Source organism: Rhinopithecus bieti, unplaced genomic scaffold, assembly GCF_001698545.2.
Source record: "Rhinopithecus bieti isolate Rb0 unplaced genomic scaffold, ASM169854v2 scaffold_63942, whole genome shotgun sequence".
In the NCBI taxonomy this organism is placed as follows: Eukaryota; Metazoa; Chordata; class Mammalia; order Primates; family Cercopithecidae; genus Rhinopithecus; species Rhinopithecus bieti.
The window spans coordinates 66,626-79,771 of NW_016824266.1; the positions used below are offsets into that span (position 1 = coordinate 66,626).

Consider the following 13,146-nt stretch of genomic DNA (forward strand, 5'->3'; position numbering starts at 1 on the left):
AAAAAAAAAAAAAAAAAAAAAAAAAAAATTTGTATGTAATGTGTATTACAACTATATAAAACGCATGTGTATGAAGAATAGTGGAAAGAAATAGAGTAAAAATATAAGAGCCTTTATTAACTTTCTCAAAAGGCTCTTCTGAACCTCTGGACTTGATTGAGTACCCAGTCTTAATTTTCATAGCAGCCTGTATCTCCTTTATCACAATCATAATTAATTATTATATGAGTAATTTGTTAATGTCGGTAAGGGCAGCAATTGTGTCTGCTGTGTCTTGTTTACTGTTCTCTCCTTTGTGCCCAGCTCATAAAAATTTTTAGTATTTGAGACCGGGAGCGGTGGCTCATGCCTATAATTCCAGCACTTTGGGAGTCCAAGGTGGGTGGATCACGAGGTCAGGAGTTCAAGACCAGCTTGGCCAAGATGGTGAAACCCTGTCTTTACTAAAAATACAAAAATTAACAGGGTGTGGTGGCAGGCGTTTGTAATCCCAGCTACTTGGGAGGCTGAGGCAGGAGAATTGCTTGAACCCAGGCAGCAGAGGTTGCAGTGAGCCAAGATTGCACCACTGCACTCCAGCCTGGGCAATGGAGTGAGACTCCATCTCAAAAATAAAAAAATAAAAAATAAAAAATAATTTGTATTTGACATATAAATAAAAACGTTTGGTAGTGGGATAGGATCCCTCACATTTTCGAAATGTTTGGAATCTTCTATTTTGCAACTTAATACAATTTAAGAAATTGGAGAAGAGAGAGCTCATGGATAAAGAAGGTGCTGAAACCATTCTTGACTTAGAAAATTGACAGTATCTCCTTAAAAGCAGAAGTGCATTTGGTTGTCATGTAGAAAAGACTTTTGTCTAATTTTACATCTTTCATTCAACAACAAAAAGAAAGAGAGCAGGAGGTAGCTATTCAGAAATTCTTATCTTTCTGATTTTTGTTTCATTTAGTGAATACCAGGGCCTGGTGAAGCACACAGGAGGCTGCCACTGTGGAGCAGTTCGTTTCGAAGTTTGGGCCTCAGCAGACTTGCATATATTTGACTGCAAGTGAGTATTTTTTTTCCCCCTAAATTGACTTAAAAGAATTTCAGAGTTAAAATGCAGTATTTCAAAATAATCTGGGGAGTTGGGGTACAGAGGAAACATTGGCCATGGGCTGGTAACTGCTGAAGTCAGGTGATGGAGACAGAAAGGTTCATTGTTCTATTCTTTCTCCTTTTGTGTGGCTCACCACAGAGCTTCAACAGCATGGCCCAGGTGACACAGAGCAGGGTCCTCAGGGCTTGTGACTTGTGGCAGCGTCACCCTCAGACTGACACTGCTGAGGAGCCGGGGGCGGTTAGCTGCAGGTGTGCCTGGCTGGGTACTGAGTGGAAAGCCTTGGGCAGAATCTTCGTAGGAGTCTGGAGTTGGGGAGAATTGGAGGGTGCTTTAGTGAAGGGTGTGTACACCTGGAGGCTCCCCAGGCCCTACACTCCCGCTCTGCTCTTTGGTTGAGGCAGATGGTGCTGCTGGCTGTGGAGGGCCTGATTTGTACCACCTTCCCCGGCATTATGATGGAGCAGGGACGACAGGCTCTGGCTTTGGGACCCAAAGTTGGCATGCAGCTAATTATTTAACAGCATCCAGTCCTTTTTGCCCCTAGGTACCGGAATTATATATGAATAATAAGCACATACGATGGAATTACTCAAATGGAGAACTGACCAGGCTACTAACAATAGAGTCCAGATTGGAAAAGAAGCACTGTGGAATAACTTGTGAGAGGATTCTATACTAAATTAGAACTTTTTCAAAGGTGGCCTGAAAAGAGGGGACTTCAGTTTAATTCCAGAGATGGTAATTCTGGGGACGTGTTTTACTTGGAGCTGGACTTTTTGTGACGTGGTGATGAAGAAAGAGGGCAGCCTAAACATCCTTGTCCATTTTTGATGTGGATGTCTCAGAGACATCAGGTTGTAGAAGTGTCTGAAATTTGTTTTCTAAGTGTCTCTGAAGTCCTGCGCTTCTCTTCACTATAAAGAACTGGGGGGTGGGCAGTACAGACGTGTCTGTTAGTCCTGTGTTCTGAGCATTGCAGAGCCTCGACTGCTGACTTGGGACCCCCCTGGGCTCTGCTGTATCTGCAAACCAGAGGCCCTGGATATTCAGGCCTTTGCCCCAGCTCCTTGGCCCTGGATGGTACTGAAAAGAGCCTTATCTGTGGGGTCGGCTGGCTCTGAAAACGTATCAGGCTGGGCTGCTCAGGCACAGAGGATGCAGGTGGCTGCTCACAATCTGGAATTTGCTCTCTTTCTCTAGCTGCAGCATTTGCAAGAAGAAGCAGAATAGACACTTCATTGTTCCAGCTTCTCGCTTCAAGCTCCTGAAGGTCAGTGCTTAAGAGCAGGGTCAAGGAGTGCAGAACCCATTGGTGAGATTTACAACACTCCCCAACGAACCCTCAGCATGCCCTCTGTAGCATGGGAGGGGCCTGGAGCATAGCAGGGCCTCTCACGGGCTTTGGTTTCAGGTTGACATTTAAAAGGTGGGCTGGGCGCACTGGCTCACGCCTGTAATCCCAGCACTTTGGGAGGCCAAGATGGGTGGATCACCTGAAGTCAGGAGTTGAGGACGAGTCTGGCCAACATGGTGAAACCCTATCTTTACTAAAAATAAAAAAATTAGCTGAGCATGGTGGCGCATGCCTGTAATCCCAGTTACTTGGGAGGCCACGACAGGAGAATCACTTGAACCTGGGAGGCGGAGGTTGCAGTGAGCCAAGATCGCGCCATTGCACTCCAGCCTGGTTAACGAGCGAAACTCCATCTCAAAAAAAATGAAAATAAAAAATAAAAAGTTGTGTTATTTTTTACCTTTATTTTTTGGAGGCCTATTTGGTATTGTGGAAACATTTTCAAATTCAGAGAATCAAAAAACAATAAAATCACCTAAATCCTATCAACTAAAGGTAACCATTGTTAATATTTTGGTGTCTGTCCTTGTGTATTATTTTCTACTCTGAGAAAATACATCTGAGAATACATCTAAACCTATTGTCTTATGTTTATTAAATAGAATTTTACCATTCTTTTTGTTGATAATCTGCTTATCTCATTTCCCAATGAAAAGCTTATATACATATTTTTAACTTTAATTTTATTATTTTGTGGAATTTTTTGTACTTGGTACAAAATTTGAAAGGTAGAAGAAAATGTATATCTACACAGTGAAAAGTCTTTCCCTACTGTCCCCATGCCCCAGTCTCCGTCTTCCCCACAGCCGATTTCCTACTCTACTTATCTCATCACTGTCTCTGCATCATTGCACTTCTAGGTTGAGTCTAGTTTTTTTCTGATTATCAACAACACTGGTGAACCTCCTTGGTATAAATTTTTGACAATTTAGAAATGTTTTCTTTAGGATCAATTCTCTTAGAAATCAGTTATCTGGCTATTCTGGGCACACTTCTATACCCTGCTCTACAAGGAGCAGTGAAAACAAAAAGAAAGAGAGAGAGAGCGCGCTTTAATTCCATCCAGATAATGCTGGATGACTTGGGACCACTTGGCAGTCCTTTGCTGCTTTTCTGCGCTGCAGTGGCTATGGAGTGAGCAAGGCTCCTCAGGGAGCTATTTCTATAGGAAGCACAATTCTGGATGGTATGTTAGTGGCTGGGGAAGCGTAAAGAGGGTTAACAATGATAAGAAACTGGCCTGGCGCGGTGGCTCAAGCCTGTAATCCCAGCACTTTGGGAGGCCGAGACGGGCGGATCACGAGGTCAGGAGATCGAGACCATCCTGGCTAACACGGTGAAACCCCGTCTCTACTAAAATACAAAAAAAAAAACTAGCCGGGCGAGGTGGCGGGCGCCTGTAGTCCCAGCTGCTCGGGAGGCTGAGGCAGGAGAATGGCGTAAATCCGGGAGGCGGAGCTTGCAGTGAGCTGAGATCCGGCCACTGCACTCCAGCCCGGGGCGACAGAGCGAGACTCCGCCTCAAAAAAAAAAGAAAAAGAAAAAAAAACAATAAGAAACCTCTACCCCTCCCCTTCAGCTGTCTGATTTCTCTCCCTAAAGGTAGGCCATTGTTTCTTGGATCCCTCTTCAAAGATACACACGCATATAAAAGCACATACAAGCCAGGCAGGGTGGCTCATGCCTGTAGTCCTAGCACTTTGGAAGGCCAAGGCGGGCCGATCAGTTGAGCCCAGGAGTTCAACACCAGCCTGGGCAACACAGTGAGACCCCCATGTCTACAGAAAATTAAAAAATCAGCTAGGCGTGGTGTTGCATGCCTATAGTCCCAGCTACTCGGGAGGCTGAGGTGGGAGAATCACTTGAACCTGGGAGGTCAAGGCTGCAGTAAGCTGTGATCATACCACTGCACTCCAGCCTGGGTAACAGTGAGACCTTGTCTCAAAAAAACAAAACAAAACAAAAACAAAAAACAACACACATACCAGTATATGGCCTTTAAAAAAAAGAAAAAAGGAATGGTAGTATACCACATACATTGTTTTATACCTTGCTTAACTTTCTTTTTGAGACAGTCTCACTCTGTCGCCCAGGCTGGAGTACAGTGGTGTGATCTCGGCTCACTGTAACCTCCGCCTCCCAGGCTCAAGTGATTCTTCTGCCTCAGCCTCCTGAGTAGCTGGGACTACAGGTGCCCGCCACCACATCTGGCTAATTTTTATGTTTTTAGTAGAGTCGAGGTTTCGCCATGTTGGCCAGGCTGGTCTTGAACTCCTGACCTCAAGTGATCTGCCCACTTTGGCCTCCCAAAGTGCTGGGATTACAGGCATGAGCCACTGTGCCTGGCCTATACCTTGCTTAACTTTGTAACCTTGGCAATTGTTCCATGTTAGTATTTGTAGCGCTGTCTCATTCTTCTCAAAAGTCTGAGAATATTCCATTTTATGAGTGTCCATAATGCCTAACCGGTCCTCTATTGATGGACATTTTCAACTTTTCCAATCTTTAGCCTTTATAAACAGTGCTACAGTATCTATATACCTATGTCATTGAGACATTTGGAATATACTTGTAAGATAAATTTCAAGAAATGGAATTATGTGCTAAAGCGTATGTACACTTTAAAATTTTGGTAGATGTTGCTGAATTGTACCCATTCCTATTCCTGTGACTGATGTATGTGAACACATAGTTCTCTACATACTTGTCAATACCATGTTAACAGCTTTGATTTTGCCCACCTGACAGTGAAATACATCTCATTGAAGTTCATTTGGGTGAGCATTTCATAGGCTAAAGAGTGATTTATTTTTCTTTCTATCTGAACTGGCCATTCATGTCCTTTGTCCAGTCTCCCATTTGTATTCTCCATTAAGGAAATTAGCCTATCTATGATGTCTGGCAAATTTTTTTTCCCGGTTTGTCCTTTGTGGATAAATTAAGCACAGCCATCAGTTTTCTTAAGACCTTGAGCCGTTCTGTTTGGGGACATGGAGAGCCAGTCCCTTGGGTGAACTGTTTCTCCACATAGGCCCTGGGAAGCAAGCTCTCTCCCTCCCTGATGTGATGTATGAGGGAAGGCTCAAGACTGAATTCTGTGTGCAGCTGACCTAAGGGAAGCTGTGAGCTGTCACACTCCAGACTGACATGACTCTGTATAGTGTAGATGGGTCTCTGTCCTCAAGAAGGTCCCAGTCTCTTACAGGAGATAGGAAATGGCCTCTTAATACAAAGAGCCCTACAAAAGACCTCTCCCCATTAAATTTTTTCAGTATATATTTTTTAACAGTGCAATCTCAGCTCACTGCAGCCTCCACCTCCCCAGGCTCAACTGATGCTCCTATCTCAGCCACCTAAGTAGCTGGGACTACAGGTATGCGCCACTGCACCGGGCTAATTTTTGGGGTTTTCTTGTAGAAACAGGGTTTTGCCATGTTGCCCAGGTTGGTCTTGAACTCCTGGGCTCAAGCAATCCGCCTGCCTCGGTCTCTCAAAGTGTTGGGATTACAGGCATGAGCCATCATGCCTGGCCAAAGGTGTATTTTTTAAGTGACAAAAAAAATCTCTTTGTGGCCGGGCACGGTGGCTCACACCTGTAATCCCAGCACTTTGGGAGGCTGAGGCAGGTGAATCATGAGGTCAGGAGTTCGAGACCAACCTGGCCAACATGGTGAAACCCTGTCTACTAAAAATACAAAAAATTAGCCGGGCTTGGGGGCACGCGCTTGTGATCCCAGCTACTTGGGAGGCTGAGGCAGGAAAATCTCTTGAACCCGGGCAGGCGGAGGTTGCAGTGAGCCAAGATCGCGCCACTGCACTCCAGCCTGAGAGACAGTGGGAGACTCTGTCTCGAAAAATAAATAAATAAATAAATAAACAAAGCTCTTTGTAAAAAACACCTGTTTGTCTGTTTTCACCCAGGGAGCTGAGCACATAACGACTTACACATTCAATACTCACAAAGCCCAGCACACCTTCTGTAAGAGATGTGGCGTTCAGAGCTTCTATACTCCACGCTCAAATCCTGGAGGCTTCGGTGAGTAATGGGGATGGACTGCGAGCTCAGGGGGTCACAGAGAGGCCCGTGGTGCTCTCACTTAAAGTCTTGGCTGGACAGGGGGGACGCTGACTAGACCCTGTCACGTGCATATCTTAGAGGAACAGGGTTCCTCAGCAGAGCGCTTTCCACGTGATAGAATGTGAGTCGGGCTCTGGTGAAACTTGTCTGAATCCCATATCTGAACGTGGTGAAGTTGGAGTCGGAGCCCATCCAGGTTGTGACTCTCATTCACTGGTGCTGCCAGAGCTGGTGTTGCTGGGGATCGTGTTGAAGGGTAGGGAGTAGAGGGGTGGGGAGATGGGCTTGTGGGGCCAGGGGAGGCAGGTTTAATAATGACAGGGGTTAAGGGAGTGAAGGAGGCAAGATTGGGGAGCATTGATAATGCCATTTGAAAGCTTTTTGGTTGTTCAAAAATTAGGCAGGACTGGCTGGGTGCGGTGGCTCACACCTGTATCCCAGCACTTTGGGAGGCCAAGGTGGGAGGATTTCTTGGAGTTTGAGACCAGCCTGGGAAACATAGCAAGACCCTATCTCTGTTCTTTTTAAAAAATAAACAAGCAGGGGACCCTCCAAGCCCCGCTTCAGGGCCTACTTGGGTCTGACAGTTGTTGAGAATCATACCAATTGTAGTGTTAATTGAAGGGGAAAGCAGAGGTGGAAGATGTTCCTGAGGATTCTTGTTCTTTGTGTCAGTGCAGCCTCCAGAGCTGCGAGAGCAGCAGTGACTGTCAGTGTCTTTTGCTTTATGTCAGTGTCTTTTGCAGGGGGGCGCATGGTGTCATCCTTACCCCTCCCCCATCCTTACCCCTTGCTTCAGGGGCTCTGTTCCTCAGCTCTCACATGGAGACTCATTCCTGTCTACCTCGCAGAACAGGAAAGAGTTTTGAAAAGTATGAAATCTTGTACAAATAGGAAGACATTTAATTCTTAGAAAGTTATCTATCTAAGGCCAGGCATGGTGGCTCACCTGAGGTCATAAGTTCGAGATCAGCCTGACCAACATGGAGAAACCCCGTCTCTACTAAAAACACAAAATTAGCCAGGCTTTGGTAGCGCACACCTGTAATCCCAGCTACTTGGGAGACTGAGGCAGGAGAATCACTTGAATCCGGGAGGCAGAGGTTGCCAAGAGCCAAGATCATGCCATTGTACTCCAGCCTGGGCAACAAGAGCTAAACTCTCTCAAAAAAGAGGAAAGAAAGTTATCTATCTAAACACAGGGAAGGCCTGTGAATTCTTTAGGCCGCCAGTCAGAGATTGCTCTGGGCTGTGCCTTTCTGCATGTTGCACTGTCAACTTGGTATTGAATGATGTCTAGCCTTGGCCATCCCTGGTTCAGGGAGTGTGATTCCCATCTGGCAGTTGAGGAACGTGAGCCAGAGGGCTGACACGGTAGGCTAGAGCCAGTGCTTTCTGAGCCAGCTGGCAGCCTGTGGGTCTCATCGCTGAAGCCATAAGCTGTGGCATATCCTTTGGAAGCCCTAATGTGTAGCATGATGATGCCTGCAGGTGGGAGCTTATCCAGGAGCCAGTATACCATCTGGTCTCACCCATACTGAGGATCCCCCTTTGTGCCACTTTCTCCTAGGAATCGCCCCCCACTGCCTGGATGAGGGCACTGTGCGGAGTATGGTCACTGAGGAATTCAATGGCAGTGATTGGGAGAAGGCCATGAAAGAGCACAAGACCATCAAGAACATGTCTAAAGAGTGAGCTTCTGCCTTTCCTGCCCTGAAAAGGAGGAATGATTGGGGCCAGCAACTTTGCTCTCCCTGCCGTGCCTCGGTGGTGCTCCTGAATATGGCTGACCCGGGCTGCTGGTTCCGTTGACTAGGGCCATCTTGATCTCTGCAGTTTGCTCCAGCTACCAGTTTCTTTAGGCAGCTCTTTGTCCTCCCTCTGCCCAGATTTTGATGTAGTCTAGTTGACATCCTTCTCTTCCCAACTTTTGTGTGATCTTTTAGGAAAAAAAATAAATATTTTTAACATTAAAGCAGTTACTTTGGTTTATCATTTCTTTTGTACTGTGATTTGCTTCTGAGGCCAGTCGATTAATAGCAGATATGTACTCAGCACTATCAAGATGTTTGCAACCAGGCATTGTGACTTAAGCCAGTAGTTCCAGCTACTCTGGAGGGTTGATTGAGCCCAGGAGGTTTAGGCCGCAGTGAACTGTGTTCGCGCCACTGCACTCCAGCCTGGGTGACAGAATGAGACTGTCTCAAAAAAAAAAAAAAAAAAAAAAGTTTGTAGCCAAATTGGAAAGAAGACATAAACAATTACTAAAAATGGAAGATTGTGGCCGGGCACGGTGGCTCACACCTGTAATCCCAGCACTTTGGGAGGCTGAGGTGGGTGGATTACTTGAGGTCAGGAATTCGAGACCAGCCTGGCCAAGATGTTGAGACCCCGTCTCTACTAAAATTACAAAAATTAGCTGGGCATGGTGGTGTGTGCCTGTAGTACCCAGCTACTTGTGAGGCTAAGGCAGGAGAATCACTTGAACCTGAGAGGCAAAGGTTGCAGTGAGTGGAGATTGCGCCACTGCACTCCAGCCTGGGTGATGGAGCGAGACTCCATCTCAAAAAAGAAAAAAAAAAAAAGGCTGGGTACCATGGCTCACACCTGTCATCCCAGCACTTTGGGAGGCCAAGGCAGGTGGATCACCTGAGGTCAGGTATTTGAGACCAGGCTGGCCAACATGGTGAAACCCCATTTCTACTAAAAATACAGATTAGCCTGGTGTGGTGGCGGGCGCTACCCAGCTACTCAGGAGGCTGAGGCAGGATAATTGCTTGAACCCAGGAGGCAGAGGTTGTAGTGAGCCAAGATTGCGCCACTGCACTCCAACCTGGGTGACAGAACATTACTGTCTCAAAAAAAAAAAAAAAAAAATTGTGAATGGTTACAATCCATGTGTGCTGTAAAGATAATAAGAGCTCTAAGAGTTCAAAGGAGAGAACTCAGGGAAGCCTTGAGGAGAGAATGATTTGAGTCTATTTTTAAAAAGTTAAATCAGCTTCTAATTTTTTTAGTTGTAAAATACACATAAAATTTACCATAAACAATTTATTTAGAGACAGTCTCCCTCGAGTTATTTTGAGACTGTCTTGCTCTGTCACCTAGGCTGGAGTGCAGTACATGAACATGGCTCACTATAGCCTTGACTTAGACTTAGATCTCCCCACTCTTAGCTTCTGAAGTAGCTGGGACTACAGGTGTGTGCCACCACATCCGGCTAATATTTTTTGTAGAGACAAGGTCACACCATGTTGCCCAGGCTGGTTTCAAACTCCTGGGCTCAAGCAGTCCTCCTGCCTCGGCCTCCCAAAGTGTTGTGATTACAGTCATGAGCCACTGCACTTGGTCTTAACCATTTTTAAGTGTACAATTCAGCAGTGTTAAGTACATTCACATTGTTGTGCAGCTAACACTGCCACCCATCTCAGAACTCTTCACCTTGCAAAACTGAAACTCTGTACCCATGAAACAACAACTTTGATCCTATTTTTAAAGGAAGCAAGATTTCGGCTGGGCGCGATATCTCACGCCTGTAATCCCTGCACTTTGGGAGGCCAAGGCAGGTGGATGGCCTGAGATCGGGAGTTCAAGACCAGCCTGGCCAATGTCGTGAAACCCTGTCTCTACTAAAAATACAAAAATTAGCTGGGCGTGGTGGCAGGCACCTGTAATCCCAGCTACTCGGGAGGATGAGGCAGAATTGCTTGAACCCAGGAGGTGGAGGTTGCAGTGAGCTGAGTTTGCGCCATTGCACTCCAGCCTGGGCAACAAGAGCAAAACTCTGTCTCAATCAATGAATCAGTAAAGGAAGCAAGATTTAAGGAGACAGGAGAAGTAACTGTGAACAGAGGTATGCACACATGCGAAAGCCAGGCTGAAGCTGCATGTGGTGGTGCACACCTGTAGTTGCAGCTACTCAGGAAGCTGGGGACCTCATGAGCCCAGGAGTTTTGCGACTGCAGTGAGCTTGATGGTGTAATGCATTCCACCCTGGGAGACACAGCAAGACCTCATCTCAAACAAACAAACAAAAGGCTGAATTGGAGGCTTTTAATGGGAAGAAGTAATGAAGAGATTAGAAAGGTATGTTGAGGATAGACTGGACGGTCTTGGATAAAATAAAGGCTCAGGAATTTGGTCTTTATTTTATAGGCATTGGGAAGCTGTGACCACCTCTGAACAGGATGAATAAAGCCTGGCCTGATATAGTCTTTTGATTGGTTGCCATCTCCCTCTTTTCTTAACTTCACATTGCCCCATATTACTATCATATTAACTTTCCTCAAATATTCCTGCCATTACCAAACACTGAGTACAAATAATGGCAAATGCTTAATAAATATTTGCTCTTTGCTTTAGGCAAATTAATCATGAAATGATTTGTGAGGTAGACTAGACAAGGAAAAAGAACAGGGAGAAGAAATAAAGATCTCAGAACAAAGGTCTCTGAGGAAAAAAAAACACATTAAAAAAAAAGAGCCAAGTGTGGTGGCTCACACCTGTAATCCCAGCACTCTGGGAGGCCAAGACGGGTGGATCACCTGAGGACAGGAGTTCAAGACCAGCCTGGCCAATATGGTGAAACCCCGTCTCTACTAAAAATACAAAAATTAGCTGGGCGTAGTGGCATGCGCCTGTAATCCCAGCTACTCGGGACGCTGAGGCAGGAGAATGGCTTGAGCCCAGGAGGCAGAGGTTGCAGTAAGCTGAGATGACACCACTGCACTCCAGCCTGGAAGACAGAGTGAGATTCTGTCTCAAAAACAAACAAACCAACAAGAAAGAAATATAGATAGCCAGGCCAGGCATGGTGACTCACACCTGTAATACAGCACTATGGGAGGCTGAGGCAGGAGGATTGCTTGAGCCCAGGAGTTCAAGACCAGCCTGGGCAATATAGTGAGACCCCCCATCTCTACAGGAAACAATAAAATACAATAAAAATGGCAGTTTCTCAGTTTGCTGTGCTGGGGTTCTGTGTGGTCACTGACTCTTCAGAATCACTGATGGCCAGGTTCACTCCTCAAGACTGGAAGGAACACCCGCAAGGATGGGATCTTCGAGGTCAGAACTCCAGGTATTTTTAATTTTTAAAAAAATTTTAAAATTATACAGGGGCCAAGCACGGTGGCTCATACCTGTAATCCCAGTACTTTGGGAGAACATGGCAAAACCCTGTCTCTACTAAAAATACAAAAAATCGGGCCGGGCGCGGTAGTTCACGCCTGCAATCCCAGCACTTTGGGAGGCCAAGGCAGGTGGATCACCTGAGGTCAGGAGTGTGAGACCAGCCTGGCCAACATGGCGAAACCCCGTCTCTACTAAAAATACAAAAATTAGCCGGGCATGGTGGCAGGCACCTTTAATCCCAGCTACTAAGGAGGCTGAGGCAAGAGAATTGCTTGAACCTGGGAGGCGGTGGTTGTAGTCAGTCAAGATTGTGTGCCATTGCAATCCAGCCTGGGTGACAGCGAGACTCTGTCTCAAAAATAAATAAATAAATAAATAAATAATAAAAAAAATTAGCTGGGTGTGTTGTGCTCACCTGTAGTCCTAGTTACTCAAGAGGCTGAGGTGGGAGGATCACCTGAGCCTGGGAAGTTGAGGCTGCAGTGAGCTGTGATCGTACCATTGCACTACAGCCGGGGTGACAGAGCGAGACTCCGTCTTATGTGATCACAGCTCACTGTAACCTTGAACTCCTTACTTCAAGCAATCCTACCACAGCCTACAGGTGTGTGCCATCACACCTGGCAAATTTTTAAAAATTTTTTATAGAGATGGGGTCATACTATGTTGCCCAGGCTGGTCTCAAACTCCTGGCCTCAAGTGAGCCTCCTGCCTCAGCCTCCCTGAGTGCTGGGGTTATAGGTGGGAGCCACTGCACCTGGTTGCATTTTTTTATTTAATCACATCTTGATCTTTTCATATCAATAAACATATCCTCATTATTAACTGTGTAGAATAGCATAGTGTGAGTATAGTTTAGCTATTCTTTTCTTCACAGAAATTATGATTGTTTCCAGTTTTTTGCTACTACCAAGAGTGTTAACAGTGAACATTCTTGTACCTCTTTATACATACATATGTGTATTATTTGAGAATAGAGAAGTGGGATTGCTGAGCTGAAAGATATGCATTTGTTTTGTTTTTTTTTTGAGATGGAGTTTCGCTCTTGTTGCCCTCACTGGAGTGCAATGGCGTGACTTGGCTCACTGAAACCTCTGCCTTCCTAGTTCAAGGGATTCTCCAGCCTCAGCCTCCCAAGTAGCTGGGATTACAGGCACCGGCCACCATGCCCAGCTAATTTGTTTTGTATTTTTTGTAGAGATGGGGTTTCACTATGTTGGCCAGGCTGGTCTCCAACTCCTGGACTCATGATCCACCCACCTCGGCCTCTCAAAGTGCTGGGATTACAGGCGTGAGCCACCACACCTGGCCGAGTTTTAATTTTTGACTCCATCACTATTAGTCTTTTTTTTGTCTTAATGGCTCTCTGACTTGGGTTTTCTGTTTTTGTGTGTGACTTCCTTCCTTCCTCCCTCCCTCCCTCCCTCCCTCCCCTCCCCTTTCTTTCTTTCCTTCCTTCCTTCCTTCCTCCCT

At 45.9% G+C, this 13,146-nt stretch overlaps 2 protein-coding genes across 2 annotated transcripts in view; one reads left to right on the plus strand and one right to left on the minus strand.

Moving 5' to 3' along the window:
• Positions 1-8,518, plus strand: part of CENPV (centromere protein V) — a 44,070-nt gene extending 35,552 nt beyond the window's left edge. Inside the window, exons 5-8 of the mRNA XM_017862214.1 lie at positions 956-1,054; positions 2,309-2,378; positions 6,384-6,498; positions 8,111-8,518. Of these exons, the coding sequence (XP_017717703.1) occupies positions 956-1,054; positions 2,309-2,378; positions 6,384-6,498; positions 8,111-8,235 (409 nt within the window). The 3' untranslated portion in view covers positions 8,236-8,518. The remainder of the gene's footprint in view (positions 1-955; positions 1,055-2,308; positions 2,379-6,383; positions 6,499-8,110) is intronic.
• PIGL (phosphatidylinositol glycan anchor biosynthesis class L) overlaps positions 697-13,146 on the minus strand; it is a 136,972-nt gene continuing 124,522 nt past the window's right edge. The window contains exon 8 of the mRNA XM_017862215.1: positions 697-1,410. The gene's annotated coding sequence lies outside the window, so the exon portion shown is untranslated. The remainder of the gene's footprint in view (positions 1,411-13,146) is intronic.